At 37.8% G+C, this 19,211-nt stretch overlaps 1 protein-coding gene and 1 pseudogene across 2 annotated transcripts in view; both read left to right on the forward strand.

Moving 5' to 3' along the window:
- The window catches only part of LOC146454971 (uncharacterized), a 394,059-nt gene extending 391,705 nt beyond the window's left edge, over positions 1-2,354 (forward strand). The window contains exon 23 of the mRNA XM_085094848.1: positions 604-2,354. Within this exon, the coding sequence (XP_084950974.1) occupies positions 604-1,553 (950 nt within the window). The 3' untranslated portion in view covers positions 1,554-2,354. The remainder of the gene's footprint in view (positions 1-603) is intronic.
- A 4,154-nt stretch (positions 2,355-6,508) lies between these two features.
- The window catches only part of LOC146454992 (uncharacterized), a 20,728-nt pseudogene continuing 8,025 nt past the window's right edge, over positions 6,509-19,211 (forward strand). Inside the window, exons 1-3 of the transcript XR_014859128.1 lie at positions 6,509-6,581; positions 11,209-11,471; positions 11,889-12,003. The product of XR_014859128.1 is annotated as an uncharacterized LOC146454992 (transcript). The remainder of the gene's footprint in view (positions 6,582-11,208; positions 11,472-11,888; positions 12,004-19,211) is intronic.

Consider the following 19,211-nt stretch of genomic DNA (forward strand, 5'->3'; position numbering starts at 1 on the left):
ACAACTTTACAGGAACCCTTGGCAAAATGTGTTGTGCTCCACTTGACGCACTAACATAAATTTCGAATTGCAGAAATTTCACAATACAGCACTCTAGAATAAACCCTGCAACAAAAGCTTATAACATAAAAGAAAACTTACAGTATCTAATATGAAGACACATTGAACAGACCTTTTTCATAAATGGTGGCCGATTGTAATTCTTTTAGGCGTTTGTTAATTATAGTCCCTCTAACCTCACTTTAGATTTCATATTCAATTGAATATTGCACTTGCTAACAAGTCAGGTTAATAATCATGAAATTATTTGTTTTGACAAAGGTTGTCTAAAGAAAGCGTAAAAGGGTACGCAACAATACCGAAAGGTAGTCTGGGAAATACTCAATAGATTTCAATAAAAGTTCAGAATCCATATTGCCCGCCATCTTACGTCTCTGCTGTACGGTCGAGGCATTATGGATTCTGAGCTTTTGTTGAAATTTATTGGGTATTTTTCAGAATACCTTTCGGCGTTGTCGCTACGCTTTTACGTTTTTTTTCTTTTTGGACAACCTTTGTCGAAATAGCTGTATTTATGTTGACTGCATAATTTTGTCATTCCAGTTCCTCTTTCGCTTAACTTCACGACCGAAGGCCACAATGGACGACGTGGCATTATAAAAATGTTCACAGTTCCAAGGAGCGGTCGCTATCTGATCAAAGCCTGGGGTGCTCGAGGAGGAACGCACTCGTACAACTATGGAGAGAACCAGAAAACTTACTACGGCGGCCGGGGAGCGTTCAAAAAAGGCATTTTTAAACTTAGTAAAGGGACAGCCCTGAATGTTGTGGTGGGACAGAAAGGAGGAGATTCAGTGCAGGTGAAAGGAGGAAAATCAACTGCAATGACAGCAGCTGAACTGGGACTGTCGGTAGAGGACAATGCTGGTACAGGGGGAGGGGGAGGGAGTTTTGTTTATACAAGGGGTAATGTACTATTATTAGCTGCCGGAGGGGGAGGGGGTGCGTCTAATGGATATAACGGGGTGAGTGGTCAGTCGGATGCTAGTGGCACCAGTAGTAGGGGGGATCATTCGTCTAAAGCTGGGGATGGGGGAGCGGGGGGACAACCAGGTGAATGTAACACTGCAGGTGTATCTCACAAGATGGCATCGGATAAAGGTGACAATGGGGGGTCGGGTGCAGGTCACCATGGGGGAGTGGGTGCAGGTTGGTTGGCTCAAGGATGTGCTAGGGTCAGATCAGAGCATGGCGAGGGAGGAGGGTCACGTACTCAGTTCTGGGTGGGGGGAAAAGCTGGAGAAATGAATAGCGGAAATAATGGAGGGCCACGCCCTGGGGCGGTAGGTGGGTTTGGTGATGCGGGAGGGGGAGCAGAAGATAAGGGCGCCTCCGGTGGGGGAGGAGGGTATTCTGGGGGAGGAAGCGGTACTAAGGAAAAACAAGCCGGAGGGGGTGGGGGCTCGTATTGTAGTGGTACGAGGTGTTCTGGTGTAACTGGCGGTAATTTGAAGGATGATGGGCTTGTGCAAATTATCGAGCTTTCTGATTAGTAGCGAAGAAAATGGAAATCAGTTATAGTAAAGCACTACTGGTTGTTCCTTTTTTAGATCTTTTAAAACGTATCTTAATAAATCCAATGCAATTTGTAGACTGATTTAAACTCTTGACACGAACAACGAGAAAGATGCAAATTATTGTAATTAAGGAATATTTGTACCATATACACACCAAAAAAGTTCTTAAACCTGTTGGTTACTATCGGGTATGAGTATTTTGAGCCGGCTCTGGTTTCAAACTGAGAAAAGATATACCATCGTATTTTATGCAATAACCGTTAAGTTAAAGAGGCTAAACACATGTGGAGTTTGTTGATTCTCGAGAAAAGTAACAAGTTCTCTAATCGGTGTGTTGAGGCGCGGTGGTGTAGCGGTTACCCCGTCGGATTTTCGATCAGACTTATGGGAAGATCGAAGGGCTGGTGGCTCGACGCCAGGCTGGTCTCTGCATTAATGTGTTGTTTCCTTATAATAGAAAAGAAACTTTGCTGCACATTGTCTTTTCTTTACCCAGGTGTATAAATGGGTACGTGTACGTTCTAGAAACTCTTGGGTGTAACAATTCCATGGACTAGCATCAAATCCAGGGGGAAGAAACAATACTGATCCTATCTGCCTCGTGCTACAGAATCTGGGTTAAGTTTCCTATGGGCAACTTACACACCAAGTGGATCTTAACCTTGTTCATCTTTTACCGTATATTAAAACTATGGCAGTGGACCTTCTAAGGTATACATACCACGTTTAAAACTGTTTCCTTTATAGGATCGATGACATCACTTATGACGCGGTAATAGTGAGTTCTTTGAGAATGATGATTATTCTAGAAAGTGACGAGGCATACTCGGAAAAAAGAAATCCGAGTGCTCCTATCAGGAGTCGAACCTAAGACCTTCCGATTACTAGTTCGGATGCTCTACCACTGAGCTACAGGAGACTCGTGGGAGCTAAGGCCATTAAACTAGGTTCATGGGACAAACATCCTGCATACTGCTAGGATTTGAATGTCGAACGTGTGGTATATGAAAGAAATGTGATGGTAAATTTCCAGCCTGGTGAATGAATGAGAATGATGATTATTCTAGAAAGTAATCTACTAGAACTAGAACTAGTAATCGGAAGGTCTTAGGTTCGACTCCTGATAGGGGCACTCGGATTTCTTTTTTCCGAGTATGCCTGCGTCACTTTCTAGAATAATCATCATTCTCATTCATTCACCAGGCTGGAAATTTACCATCACATTTCTTTCAGTGAGTTCTTTCTTTTGCGAATTGTATACTGGGAGTATTGAAAGTAATGTGAATTGATTAAAGATGTATAACATTTGTTCTCAAAATTGCAGTTTGTTTTGTCTCCTAATTCGTCTTAATTACTGTATTTTATATTAACCCTTTACTATTGTTACTAGAGACTCCAAAGGCTTTTAGCTGCACGTTTGTCCGTGTCTTATCACAAGATGGCGCGCACAACACGCCAGAGGTTATAAGGCGGCGTAAAATCGCTCCAACTGGAAATAAAACCTTTAGGAAACTTTTGCTTTTATCTCAGTGTTCACTTCTACACTTAAAACAAATAGGTTTAATTTGGAATTGCTATCCGGTAAATTTTCTGTAAATGAAAAAAAAAAGTTCTACCAGAAGCCCCTTGTGCGTTTCTGCAAAGTTCTACTGGAGAAACGTCTCTAGTACTGCCAGATAGGTTAAAAAAAAGTAGCACGCTTTCAAATAGGTCACTGACTTCAACCAACATTTCCAAATTCCAATTCGATCTGGATTATTGTTAACTAGGCTAAGGGGAATAAAACAACAGAGGCATTGAAGTCTATTGAGGAATAAAAGAGGAATTAGCAGATATGTCGATATTCTAAGAAACCACACAACACTTTTTAAATTTGAAAACATGTTTCGACAGAAACTCTGTGCTTTGTAATTTAAACTGAAGATGACAGACGTTTCTGTTGAAACATGTTTTCAAATTTAAAGAGTGTTGTGTGGTTTCTTAGAAAAGAGGAAATATTTTTAAATTAGCCTGCAAGCCAAGCTATAATTTTAATTTATCGAAATTAGTCTATTACCCGACAACAGAAATGTAAAAAGATCTATAGGCTCCCACTTGATAAGATTTGCCTATAATTCAAAAAATGAAGAATATTAATATCTCTGGAAATAAGAAGCTATGGTGATGGAAACTTGGCACCATTATTGTGCCTTACAAAAGACACCGGACAGTACATATTGTGATTTTTTTTATTGCATGTGATGTTGCTATGGCAACACTCTTGATTCCAGTCTTTTTCCGCTTTGAGCTAAATGTTGCCAATACTTTGACACTATAAGGACAAAGAGGCAGTACTGTTCAAAACACACACCATATCCATATTATCAAGCAATGCGCTCCTGTATTAAGCTAGGTCAAATAAGGAGTGGTTCCTGTTTGGAAAGCCCAAACGAAGGGCATGCCTTTCCAACATGAAAGAGATCCGGAAGCAAAAGTGTTGCCGTGGCAACATTGCAGAATCATTGCATTGCCCTTCCCAAACTTCGTTACTGGTGCCAAGTTATACGTCCACTCCATACTGATACGTTTTCAACTCGGCGAAAACGAAGCAACATATTTTCATCCACATTATTATCGTTTTCACCCACCCACACTAAAATGCTCGAAACGATGAAAACGACTGAGACCCGGGAAGACCATCCATTTTGGATAACTAGGGGCTCAGTTCCAACTGATATTGATTTACTAGAGAGTTAAGACGTCTTTCTTGCCCTTAACTTAATCTAAAAATGCAGTATAATTTTTTCCCATTTGTTTTGGAAGGGATAGGAAAAACATAAACCTTTTATAACTTCCTGTCAATCACATTAGTTCTTTTGTTTTGAGAGTGCAAAATGATTATGTTTTGTTCGGGGAAACCACAGCAGTAATTGGCTGGCTCTTATCTTTGATATTGCAAAGACAACATGAAAATGACTTGTGAATGCCTTCTGCTACTTTATATATATGAAAACTAGTCAGTAATCAAGGCTGGATTAGAGAATGCATTTGATAACCTCGACCCTAGGTTCTCTCTCCTATGCCAAGTTGTTGATGATGTCATCCTCCCCTGCAAAATCTTCGGGGGTGCCTGATACATGTCTCAAAATCCTTTCATTCATGGCAATGAACGTTGGTTGTCCAAAACAATCTCGACTCCAATCCGTATAAGGAGTGCATTCTTTCTATGTTGAATGCAATAAATGTCGTAAGTCTAATTATTCAACAGTAAAAAAAATATCTTTTTGCAGTCCCTAGTCGTCTGTACCTGGTTTTAAATTAAAGTTAGTAAATTGTTTGACATAAAATCAAATAACACTTGGGTATAAATCCTCAACTGTCCCTGTCAAACTCTTTACTAAAAAACTCCATCAGGCAATTATGGGGGCCAGTTTACACTTTGTTACACGAGAGGTAACTTGGAGTAAAGTTGGAAATACCACAACAATTTTAGGGATCATGAAGTGAAATTTTGTGCTGTTCAGTACAGTACTGATTATACAACTGAGAAATCAGATAATTATCTCTGGAGTGTAAATTTCTGTGTGGGAAGGAAACCACTTAAATTTCGCATTGCCCTAGTGAGGGCATTTGGTCCATCAGTGATCAAAATCCTGGGGTAATGGGTTTGAATCCTGTCAAGGTCAAAGAGTTGCATCGACCACATTTCCTAACTGAGGTAATAAGTACTGAGAAGAAAATTTAATACACAAGTGGATCTATCCCTTGATGGGGAAAGTTCACTGAAACGTTCACACAGTAGAATGCATAACTTACAAGTTTATGAACTGCCTCAACAGGAACTTCCATAAACAAAGTGATTATTGAGCCATGCTGTGTTTTCATCACATCTGTCATGATCTGTGATGGTAAATAAAAAAAAAGCTTACATCAATTTATTTTTCAGTAGGTTCAGCAACAGTCACATGGTTCATTTTTTGGCTGCACATTCAACATAACAAATAATTATAACTTTTCAGTCTGCCTTTGTGGAAATTCAGTTTGAGCGACTAGCACCCTCGACGATTTACTCAATTCTGTTGGAACTTCTGCCAACGCTCTCGAGATTCAAGCTTGAATAAAGCTGCCACTTTCATTCATGCACTTCCGCGCGTGGTAGAATGTTACAAGTTTCCTTTTTGACAAGTAAAGATCGTCTACGTCTTTTCTGCCGTAAACCTGTGCTTTGTTATCAATGTGTTGAATAATAAAACAATTATCCTGCGCAATCTTGCGGAATATCGCCTGATTCTAAGTATCAGGCCATATTCCGCGCGATTTCGCAGGGTAATTGTTAACTATTGGCTGGCAAAAATATTTAAAAAACTCAACTCAACACATATAAAAGAAATAAAAGCTAAACGTGTCAAAGACTGGCGAAGTCTCACCGTATAGCCCACTACACGGCGTGAGTAATCTCCCCTTCCTTCCCTCCCCCGAAGGAATAATTTGACAAACGACTCAGACATATAAAAGCGCGATAAAATAACAACATTCGACAGTAAGACCTAAATTTACGAAGAGTTTTTATCGATTTCTACCAAATTTCTCTAACCCTAAAATAAGAATCCTTCAGTAGACTCTAAACATATTGTCAGTTCATAGACCTTTTCGTTTTTTTCTTTTTTCTTTTTTTTTTTTCTTTTTTTTCTTTTCACCTCCAAACTAGAAAAACGACCAACTTCCTCGTTGTGGTTATCATTAAATAGCAAGTTTTGAAATTGCCTCACTAGTGGGAAGCTGTTCATGTTAAAGAGAGCTGTCTGTAAGAACAATATTGTCATTGGTTAAAAAAGACAGCTTCGACGTTCTGTCAAAACTGACGTTAAAACTCGACCGGTGGCAAAAGCAAATAGGTCCTGTGGACCAGCGTTTTATTTGCATTTCTCTTTTGAAGTTCAAAGAACCCGAACATGGGTCGTGTTATTCACCTTTATATTTTCATGCTACGGTTCTGTATGAAACTCATCTCAGCCTGCCCAGACGGTAAGTTTACTATATTCGAATAATGTTTTCCTCCATTTTTCACTAAAAAATGCTAACTTGTCCCTAACCCGTAACGAGTATTTCCTACTACTGACATGGAATGGTTTTCTAAGTCAGTATTCTCTGTAATTGTTCTTATCTTGTGTCTGGTAATATTACAAGAAGACACTGTTTCTGGAAGACGTATTACACTGGTTCAACGTTATGTTCAGCTTAAAGGCTCGTACATAAATTTCATATCTTCAACAACTGGGTATTACTTATTTTCGGTTTAAACATAGATTTACATTTTCCATGTTCTATAACACTAACGAGACAGGACAGCCCCGAATAGAAACCACAATCAGCTCAAGAGATCTTTTTGATATAAATGAATTCTCGAATTGATATTCTTCGTTTTCTCATCATTTTTTCAACGACAAAATTTAGTGATACATTGACTTCCTGTCTCTAAGTTACGCAATCTTAAATACCCCCAATTAGTATTCCGTCGAAACAGCTAAAGCTATTGAGCAGAAACTGTATGTAAAGATAATATACCCAGCGAATAGAAATTGACAGCTATACCGTTTTCGTTCTCTAACAGTATGAAACGACAAACGACAAACTTCCATGCCACTTGGCACGTTTTGGTAAAATATGTTTTTAAACATATTTAAAAATAGTGGTTTTATAAAAAGCCGTTATTACCCTATATCTAACCTAGCGAAGAATTTTTGTAGCTTGTCTTCCTGCAAGTTTCGCCTTTAACAACGAAATGTTTAATCGTCGAAACTTTGAGCTTTTATAAAATTTAGGTGAATTCATCTTCTTTGGTTAACTTTTGCGGCTCCTATAAAATTAAAAAGCCGAAAGGATAACTTGCTTAATTATAGGAAATGTGACAACAATGCTATTAATTATCATTGAGGTTACTGTGCTGTTTTGAAGTGCAAGTGTATGGAGTAGCAACTTATATATGCATTCAAGCTCCCCCTGCAAGAAAATTCGCTACAAACTGTGATAATTCATTTTAACCCAATTTACCATAAGTAGGATTTCCTTTAACAGGTGGAACAATTTCCATATCAATGCCGGCTATTGTCTGCTTAGAGGCTATGTTAGCAATAATTTATATGTTGAAGAGCCGTCTTGTTAATCATCTCAACTGTCCTATGCAAAGGACATTTGGGAATGTCCCTGTTTATCCTTGATTTGACATTCACCGTCAATTTGAATTATAGCATAGCTATCAAATTCAATTGCGCGCGCGTGCTTCATATTCCCTTGTGCACGCTGATGACGTCAGCAAACAAATTCCTTGAGAAAAAAATTTCTCCGTTAGTGACTTCGGCATTTTGCATTCAAAAACGAGGGAAAACTTCAGCAAAACGTTTAACTACAGATGGCAACAAGCGAACCAGATGATGAAGAAGATCTCCCTACTTTTTGTGTTAGAGTTTTTAACTCCCGAAAATACCTAAAGAAAAGGAAAAAAGAGAAGGTCCGTGTCATCGTGTTTCGCAAAACTATTAATTTTCAGACTGCAGCTCTATATCGCAAAATAACTACGAAATTCTCAGATCTAACAATATGTCATTTCCTTATGACTCATTAATTAATTTTCTGTAATTTTCCATAACATCCTTGGTAGATCAACGGATTTTTGTTATCATTTGTTCAGGAATTATCGTTTGAGTCTAAAATGCCACCTGACACTTAGTTGGTCTCGCAGGATACCTAACGCTGTCAGCCATAATTTAAAGAAAATAGAAACAATGATTTAGTTGAATCTTGTTACGTCTCTGGTTTCAAGGAAGAGGAGACGGGTCTTTCTTTAACTATTTTTATGAATCGATGGCCCTCAAAAACCGTCTGTGATGACAACACTTTTGATTAGCGCGAATATATCTTTTCTAATGCTACATAAAAGAACATAACATAATATACCAACAAATTAAAATAACATAGCTTACCTATTTTCAAACAAACATTATAATAAAATTTCGATATAACGTGCGCGCTGATTGGTTGAAACAGCGGGCTTTATCAGAGTACAGATGCACGGAGCAACGCTGTCACGCCATCAACCTGTTTGTGAAATTCCTGGACTTCTCTCTCGGTTTTATTTGTTTATTTATTATTATTATTATTATTATTATTATTATTATTATTATTATTATTATTATTATTATTATTATTATTATTATTTTTCGATCCAGACGTCTTTTATAACCTAGAAAACGTAAACGAGCTGGACATAGACCATCCTGTGCGCATACAAAGTAAAAAAAACAGTACAAATAACACGGTGATTGAAAGTGAAGTTTCCGAAGAAGTTAGCGACTAAAACACAGAGCCAAGTAGAAATATAAACAAACAGAGATTTGCAAACATGTCAACCGACGAAATGGTCGAAATTACATCGAAGGCAGAGACGATAAACACCAAAGATAGCATAAAATGGACAGCTCAAGTTTTAGAGCGAAAGATGCAAAAATGTCACAAGCTTAAACAAGTCTTAAAAGGTCCCGTAAACGCTCGTTAGCTATATTCTAGTACAAAAAGATCAAACAAAAAATTGAGAGAACTGAAAATTTAATTAGCTAACGAATACACAAATATATAAGCTTACGAGATCCTTACATTTTTGGTGCAAGTTCTATCACGCCGCATCATGGCCACCTCCACTCACCGCAATGAAGCAAGCCTCAGAAATTACAACGCTCACCCTTCGAGTGAACAACTTACAGCTGTTCAGATATCCTTTCTGGAGCATTGGGTGGGAAGCCACAGCAGTCACAGCAGCCCTTTTCCTAACGGTGTCAACAGTTCGAACACTCCTCTTGCTCCCGTGAATTCGACTGTTGTTCTTTCACAAAACACAGCGCAGCAGTTAGTTTATTACCGGCCGCAAGCTTTAAAGCAGTTTGTTTTGGAATTGCCATGTTGATGACGTCCAGATTTTCACGAGCCACAAATCCACCTGATTTCAATGAACATTTTACTTTTCCATCCTGATTTTTGAAAGGGAAAACTGAAGAAGCGCTGACGCTACTGGCGTTACATTCGAACTGAGCAAAGTTTGTAAACTTTGATGCCTTGTTTTGACATGTCTGACAGCTGTCGTGTTGTTCATCCAATCAAATCATTTAAAACATTCTAACAAGGATTGTGATTGACTTATTTTAGCGTGCTTTATCAGAGTACAGATGCACGCTGACGCTAGATCTGTTCGTTCGGAAAATAAGGTTGGTTATGAAAATGAGGGTGAATGCGGGGGAAATAAAAGAATTCTTTATCATAAAACAAATAAAGAAGCCTTGGCTGTGCTCTGTTCTGTTGTAAAGCACTTAGGAAGCGGCTAGAGCACTCAAGAAGTAGGGAGAAACACTCGACTACGTCTCGTGTTTCCCCCTACACTTCTTTCGTGCTCTAGCCGCTTTCTGCGTGCTTTACAACAGAACAGAGCACAGTCGAGGCTTCTTTATTTGTTAATTATAGAATAATAGAAGACGTAAGACATGTCGAGGCAATTATTTTACCGCGCAAATTAACAAAAAGCATGAAATAGTAGTTCATCAAAACAAATAATAGCAGAAGATGAAACAATTGAGAAAACTATAAAAAATTATCAGAATAGGCCTTATCACGGTTTACGACGCCATTTTGACGGGTAGGCAAACAGGCTTGAAATAACAGTGTTTGTATGGAAATCCGATGTCAAATAATTTTCATAAAACATCGCTTCTGAAAAATTCATCAATTGGAAACTTTCGGCACTAGGAAGAGGATTTTAAGGAAAAAATTGGAGGGATATAGCTGTGACAGAAAGCGTCCAGTCGTGTTTTGAACTTTCCATACATTTCCCTGTATTTTTTCCCGCGAACTATTTTTAGTAGCAGTTCACGGCTGGTTCGCTATACAGACAAATGTCTGGAAAGTTCAAAACACGACTGGACGCTTTCTGTCACAGCTACATCCCTCCAATTTTGTTCTTAAAATCCTTTTCCTAGTGCCAAAAGTTTCTAATTCATGAATTTTTCAGAAGCGATGTTTTAGAAAAATTATTTGACATTGGATTTCCATTCAAACACTGTTATTTCAAGCCTGCTTGCCTACCCGTCAAAATGGCGTCGAAAACCGTGATTAAGGCCTATTTACTCCCCTAAATGGGACCGGATCTAATGTGTTAAAAAACTTGGTTTTGTTTGCAGAACTGTGGTTTTATCACTGCATGTAGTCTTTTATTTTAGTAATTTCGGTTACTTTTTTGAACTCACTTCAGATTAGAAGTTCACTCAAAGAAGACTTCTGAGAGAACAAGTAGGGTTGAAACGAACACATTTAACTTAGTAAGATGGCGATATTTTGTGTGTTAAGGCTGTGACATGAATAACGAGTCGCACATTTGAAGCGTTTAAAAGTGTAATCGGGGTTGTCTGTGTCGTCAGGTGTCAGAACTGTCCCACCTTAAAAGGGCAATGGAAAGCACAAATTTTCAACCAAACGTAGTTGGAAGTGTTCCTTTTTTCCATACTTTTTAAAGGTTGCACTGTTCCCTGTGTCTCGTTTCTTTGACAGAATTACTATCATTTTACCAACATGGGCTATTGATGTTGTGTCTTTTTTTTTTTTTTTTTTTTAGGCGAATGCCGTGAACTGGTTTTTCCTTCTTTTTTCTTCTTTGCTAACAAGCGTCTGGTAAATCACAATATAACAACTACCCAAGTCCGAGATATGGACGCCTGTTAGTTGCTTTGTTATGAAGAACCAAACTGTGTCAGCATTAACTTTGAGAATAAAGCAAGTACGGAAGGAATTTACAGATGTGAGTTGAACAATGCAACTCACCAAGAACATGACGTCCAGTTTGTGGAAACGAAAGACTACTTCTACCGTGGAACGAATGTAAGGTCTTCTCTCCTACTTCTCCTCCTCCAACTCCTCCTATACTTCTCCTCCTAGTTCTTCTTCTTCTTCTTCTTCTTCTTCTTCTTCTTCTTCTTCTTCTTCTTCTTCTTCTTCTTCTTCTTCTTCTTCTTCTTCTTCTTCTTCTTCTTCTTCTTCTTCTTCATTCTTAATTCTTCTTCTTCTTCTTAATCACTTCTTCTTTGTCTTGTGTCTTGTCTGTTTCATTATCTTTGTATTTCCCCCAAAACAATTTCGCAATTTACGACAGCATCAGATGAAACTAAACGTAAGCCATTGCTCTTCACTTAGAAACTGCGTCCGAAAAACATGGCGTTAGAGGCATTTACCGAGCAATGATCGCATGGTTTGGCTTAGTTAGACATTCTGCAATACGCTTTTTTTCTTGCCTTCTAGAGTGCCTGTATTACGCCCCGTTGTGCGAATGGAGGCACCTGCCAATCTGGATTTACAGACAAAGGATATCGTTGTTTGTGTCCCCCTGGTTTCATGTATGCACACTGTAAGCAGGGTAAGAAGTTAATGTTGAAAACCTTTTACCACACTCTATTAGCAGCTTTTATCTTGATTATATATATATTGCGCTTCCACTAACGTTAAATCTTTAAAGATTTTATGGTATTTTTAAACACAGGACCCGCACTGCCAAACTGCCAGTCATTTCATCGTGAACACTGAGCTATGCAAATCGCAGAGTGCGTACGGCAAGATACAGTAGAATATTGACAGAATAAATTAATTCAAATGCGTATTTATTTCATGAATAAAGCTTGAGAATTGCTAATTTGTTTTTGCGGCTCAATTACAGTACATTTTGTCCATACTATTCATTTAGCAGCTCCGGGTATTTTTCAAGAAATACCGATTCCCCAATGTTATTCCCCAGTTGCTCCCTTTGTCCGCGTAAGACAAAAGTGGGAGGAGCTATGCCTTTGATTGGTGCGGGTCCCTGTTTAAGCCATTTTTTTTATACAATTCCCTTCCTACCCAAAGGCTAACCTATCTAACACTAACCACACTCTGGCTGACCTTTAAAACTCACAAAACATCATGGTTACTAGAACGAAAATTCTCAGACAATACCGACCGAGCATGGATACTTTTGGTGATCTCTATCTTTCTAAAACTAGTCAAAAGATTTCTAAAAATATTTTAAAACAATTATACTGCGAATCGCACGGAATATCGCCTAATACTAAGCCTACGAGGCTGTTTGCCGAGTTTGCTAAATTTAGGCGATATTCCGCAAGATTGAGCGTGATAATTGTTTTATTATTCAACACATTGACAACAAAGCATAGGTCTATAGCAGAAAAGCTGGGGCGATCTTCATTTGTTAAAAAAAAACCTGTAACATTTCACCGCGCGCGGACGTGCATGAATGAAAGTGGCAGCTTTGTTTAAGTTCGAATGAAATCGAAAGCGTTGACCGAACTTGCATGAAAATTTAGGAATTAGTCTAGTGCGCCAATCACTCCGGCAAAAATTTCGACAAAAGTTATAGCCTCAAAAGCTGAAACCAGACAGTATTTTGAAGTTGCGAAGGATTTTTTGTGTCAGCTGGGCCGAGCTGAAACGCATCTAGTGCCTTGTTGATTGCAAAAACTCTGGATCTCTTACGATGCTAAACAGGTTTTTCAGCCACCTCTAATGCTTCTGAGATTAATTGCTTTGTACTTCTTCCATATATCTTTTTGTCTACCATAGAGATAAAATTTCTCGAGGCTCTTTGCGAGCTCGATTTTCTCAGGTGGTTTTCTCCATCTCTTCCAGACGAGTCAAGAACTCTGTTTACTTGTTGTTAGAACATAATCTCGTACCCCGATCTCAGTCGTCGGTTCGGGAATGTCGAAATGTGAGATCTGGTAAAGTTCGATGCAACGCCATTTCTGGTTGGTTACCAGAATTAAGAATGCCTCATTCTAATCTGCTCTGTGATTGGCTCTTTCCTTCTGTGTTTGGTTTTCGCTCAGTTCGGGGAAGAAACAAAAACACGGAAAAGTTTTCGCTCCGATTAAGATTGTCATGCGACGTTTTAATACATACATGCCCTTTGTGTGGGGAGAGAACAGTGAGAAATTGTTTTTTCGGAAGACAACAGCGACTTTAGCCGAAAAGAGTTTGAAAACAAGTTTCCAACACGATCCAACACGATGGATATAAGCTTGCTTACTTTTGGGGATAAAATGGAGGTAGGTCATATATTTTTTTTTTGGTATTTCTTGACAAAAAATGAATTTTTTTTAAATGATTATTTATTTAGTAAACGCAAATTAATTTCCCCAAAATACTTTACCTTGAGTTCCTGAACACGCGCGCCGCATTTGCTAGCATATTTTCAGTTTTTGTCTTCTGCTAAAAGACTATTTTCCTTCTATAAATTGAACTGGACTCTGAGTAAGAGACTTCATAATATAATATTAGTCCTTTCAGACCAGTGTGCTTATTCCTTTAAGATCCATACAACATCTCTCATAGGACTTTTGAGAAATTGATAGAGTGTCCACACAATATTATTTTATTGGTGAGATCAATATCCCTCCCACCCCTCAGCTAAGAGAAATGAAAAATGTCCGACTTATGACCGCCAAAATAATAGTAATGAAACCCGTACTACAACAGAGAACACCTTGTCTGAACCGATTAGGGCTCTTTATGTAAGTGTAGTTAGTTTAATTTTATCCCCTCTTTCCCACCTGCTGAGTTAAAAAAAATTTGGATCCAAAATATAAAACTAGCCTTCCTCTAAAATAAAAATGGGGACATTGGTTTACGTGTCTGCACCACCTAATGTTTTGCAGGTCTATGCTTGTGATAGGCTTTAGAAAAGAAGTAGTTTTAAAAGGAGGACATGCCTCTTTGGATTTGACATCACTTGTAGTTTTTAGAATCTTTTTGCCATTGTTCTTTTCTTCAAGATGGGGGAATTTCTCCATTATTTTATCATTAGTATGGAGTCCTTGAAGTACTAAACACACTTCATTTACTACTTCCATTGTTAATCCTTAGCACATTCTCTGATACAAATAGTTATCACTGGCCTCAGTTTCTCCTTTATTTCTTGTTAACTCTGCCTTAATTTCTTCCACCTGATTTCTAGGGAGAAGCAAGTTCCTAAAGTTCCTATCAGTGATGTGAATATCTTCAAGGGCTAAAACAGCTGGACACAGCTCAACACATAATTAAGAGCAATGACAGTCATTTCGGACAACAGATATCACAACAGCTGCATTTCTCACACAAAAGCCAAAACCAAAGTGGTTATAAGCAAAACTTTTCCCCTGCACAGATTTCTGGGGTATTTACACTAATCTGTCATGGTGGGTTGCATTTCTTCAATATTAGCACCAATATGATTGTTGTTAAAGTAAAGTTTTGATGTAGCAGGCTTCCCATCTCTTCCACTTTCTTGGAAAAAACTTTCCATAGTTTGCGGAAGACCAAAATGAATAAATTATTATCCTTCCAACACAATGAGAATCAAACCCCATTCCCAAAGATTGTGGCAAATAATATTCATTGTCAGTCTGTAGAGAATGAGACTGAGCCAAAAGTGCATTTTGAGGAATTTGGGGAGTAAGGTAGAACTGGTGATCCCCAAGCTTTCCACCCAAAAAGGCACCCCCAAATCCACACAGTACTAATGATGAGTAAATAATAGGCTGACAGGTTTAATTTTTGACATTGGTGGTGATAAGATCATCTGCTATGGGCGAAAATATTTAATCAAACTGGTCAACATTACTTTGTGTTAAGATAGGAGGGCCTTTGTGTACTCCATAAATCTTTCATATTCAAACTTTGTATGATTGTAGTTTGGTTGTTTTTCTGTTGCTGTTGTTGTCATGACAACAATCTTCGCTGTAGGGAATACTGAGGAAAGTGTTCCTCGTTTGCTGTACTCTGAAGTTGTGCCCCCTGAACAAAGATGCAATTAATTAAGAAAAAACTGTAGTCATTCACTGGGATGTTGTTATTCTTTCCATTAGAATAAGACAATATAATTACCAGAAAATGGATAATGAGTAGGCTGAATAAAAAGGGAATCTCAAGTAACTAAGCCCTTTTTGACGCATGGGGTGGTGGAAGGACGAAGCATAAAAGAAGCTGCGACAATCACCAACAATATGGCTCTGTATTTATTAGCTTTTAACCTTTAAGCCTCAGTGTCAACATACAGTTTCTCCTTACTGATCTCTACATGTCCATTTTTCATAGTAGCATTATAGGGAGGCTGTTGAAATATCAAGAAATTTCACCACTGGTGATCTCATGACCTCTCCTTGATTTGAGGAGAGGAGAAATTTTAAAGGTTCAAGGTTCACTGTTCTGATATTTTTTGTGTACTTGTGTGAAAAGTCCTTGAACATAATTTTGTGTTGCTGGTCTTAATATTAAGAAAAGTTAGGACCTTACATGGGTGCAAATATCAATACAAGAAAATTCTTTTTGCTCAAGGAATTGGCATCAACAAGGAATTTTCATCCAAGACAGACACTGTTTTCAAAGTTTCTTTTCCCCACCACTTCTCTGCAGTGGGTTTGTGTCTGACAGTTTGATTAAATGTTGTTTCCTGGCTATGGAAGGCCATGGTTAAGGAATACTTAGGAATTCATGGTTACTGAAGATCAGCTTACTGTGAAAGCTGTTGTTTTGTTGCAGAAATGGGTGACAGTTCATTAGAACACACAGACATGCACAGGAAAACAAATAGTGGAAATATTTTTTTTTTATTTGTTTTCTATTTATCTGCCATTTGATACTTTTATGAGCCCAAAAGACCTTCACACCTTCCTATTATTATTGTTATTATTTTTTTTTGCTGAAATCAAGGATCCCATCAGAGGTGAGTGTCCAAGCACCAAGATAGCTGCTTTGGACATAAAGAACCTTGTATTATTCTTAGTGTATCATCCTCTATGCATGTACAAATAATGCAATGCTCAGTACAACAATGATTATTTAAGCAGCTCATTGTGCCTTGCAAATCAAATGCAGATAATGACCTTTGTTCTTCATATCAAGAGTCAAATATTATTAGACTTGTGTATTATGTGGTTCTAATTTTCGAGTCTGTGGACTCCTATGTGTAAAATTATAACCTTTATTAACTTGTCATCAAAGAAGCAGTCGAGGGGGCATGTCCCCTAAACTTAACATAAATTTCAGGTGAAAATGTTTCAAGTGTTATGTGATAAAGGTGAATCAAGAACCACTGAAATGGAAAGCTCATCACTACCAAATAAAACTCTAATGGGAAACTCATAGGGACTTGCTCTGTTTGCTCACATGTTGCAAGTAACCAAACATTCTTCAGATCCCAAATCCAGATGTGGTACCTCCATTTCCCAAAAGAAATTCAAACTTCCATTCTTGAGAAAAAAAAAACCCTTTAAAACAGCAAGGGTGTACTCGGTATTTTAATGTTGGACATAATTGGGCGCCTACCATTTACACGGACAGGTCTTTCTGGTTTGCTGGTATATAACCAAGGCAGTAGCATGGTGTAAGGGCTAGGATGGTTCATGGTTCATTTACTTCACACTATTTACACAACATTAACATAGAAAGAAAAGTATTACAACAAATGATTACAAGATAAAAATAAATACAGTACAAATTATAAAATGTGTGTGGTGGTCAAAGTAGCAAAGGCTTTCTAGCTGACCACCACCTACTTTTAAGTAAACAAAGAAATGACACTGAGCTTTATTGAGATATTAGAAAATGTAGGAAATGTTTGTAGAGCCTAGGATGTACAAGAGAGAATTACATTTGTGTAAATTAAGGTATGTTCGAGATATACTGAACCGAGCAAGAAATCTAAACAGGACAAGCTTAATAAAAGAAGAACAAAACAATAAATAAATAAAAACAAAAAAAAGCAAAAAACAACATACATACAAACAAACAACAACAACAACAAACAAAAAGAAAGGAAAAGGACAACAAATCATCAGCAGCAACAGCAGCGACAACAAAGATCAAAATATAAGCAGACATTATTATTATTATTATTATTATTATTATTATTATTATTATTATTATTATTATTATTATTATTATTTTTAACTCTATTATTATTATTAGATAGTTACATACTATTATATTTGATCATTAAACGGAACATATATTATTTGATTGACAAGAGATCAGGTGGGCCTTATAAAGTTTCTTAAACCTGTTAAAAGTTTTTGTTTTTTTCAATGCCATGGGGACAGTTTCCCATATGACAGAAGCAGAGTACTTAAAAGTAAATTTGCCTATGTTAGTTAACTTGTGGTCGGTGGAAATTAAGCTTGGCAGAATTTCTGGTGTTATAGGAGTGGACAGTTGTTGTAGGTAGGAGGAGGCCCTGTTTAGCTGGTTCATATAAAATTATATTATTACAGTGACCTTGAGTTGTGTCCTTTGGCCTGTAAAAGAAACCTGCCGCATTTACACAATCCATTTGGTTTGGAAATTTAAACCATTAACTTATGGAAGAAGGAGAATTTTTGTGACCAAATCAGCTGAAAGACTACAAAGAGACGAAATAATTTTTACGTATCACTGGTAGACCACAATTTCTGAAACTTTGCAAATGAAAATATGACATGAACCATTTGACTTTCCAATGCGAAATTTAACACCAAGATGCCAATCAGTAACTCTATTGTGCCTCATCTACAACAACGACCACAAAATTTTTCTGATAAAGCTTCGACAACAAAAACTCTCTGCACTGTCTGTTGCTACCTTTACCTTGGGGTGCACAAAAATTATGTGACATTTCCCTGCCTGTAAATTACAGTATCTTCAATACAGTTACCATCTAAGGCGAAAACTGGTACAGCCTACTCCGGTTGACTTAAGTCTTTTTAATTGATCGTCGATAAGCACGTTGATCTTGAGTGGAGAAAGCACAATTACGATGGATTTGTTCTTGGAACAGTTTTCATTACAAAGATGGTCTAGATGGTCACAAAGGGTAGGAACTAATCTTAGTAAAAAAGTGATTTACCGCGCTTGTTGATTGCAATCTCTCCTGTTGCCTTTTTTCGTTTTGGTTTAAGTTTCAAGTTTTGTTGTCCTCTCGACCGAAGAACGTTCCGAAGAGCACCCTCGAAAGCGAAAACCTCACCAGGAATGATCACAGTTACGAGCCGGCGGCCATTCAGCACGGTGGACAAAGGATGATGGGCAGGCCCGTATTCCGGGCCTCAAATCGAACTTTACCAGATCTCCCCTCCGCCTGACCGTGGGAGATCTGGGTACGAGATTAGTTAGAACAAATCTAAGAAAACACTGTTTGTTATTTTCGCGCCTTTGCAAGAATACACAACAATACAAAAGTCTAGGGAAAATTTTTTTTTGCTGAACTGTAATTTCCCAGTTCATAAACAAAAAGGTATAAAGCAGTACAAGTTTTTATACTAATTATTACAAATCTCGACAACAAACTTGATTGCCTTCTTTGTGTTTTATGAAACAGCATTATAAATAATTTGGTGTACTTGAATTTTTCAAAGCGCTGTGCCATTTTTCCTCCCGATACACAGAATTTCGTATATCGCAGGATATCGGTTATGTGCGGAGGACGTATATTTGGTTCACCATGACCATATTAGGGCAGTGTTACAGTGTGTTGATAATAATTTGGTATATCCGAACTAGCTCCTAAGATTCTGGATGTTCACTTTTGTCTTAGGATTTTTGTATAACCATCATCTGTGTCCA

Source organism: Pavona decussata, unplaced genomic scaffold, assembly GCF_977016875.1.
Source record: "Pavona decussata unplaced genomic scaffold, jaPavDecu1.1 SCAFFOLD_291, whole genome shotgun sequence".
In the NCBI taxonomy this organism is placed as follows: Eukaryota; Metazoa; Cnidaria; class Anthozoa; order Scleractinia; family Agariciidae; genus Pavona; species Pavona decussata.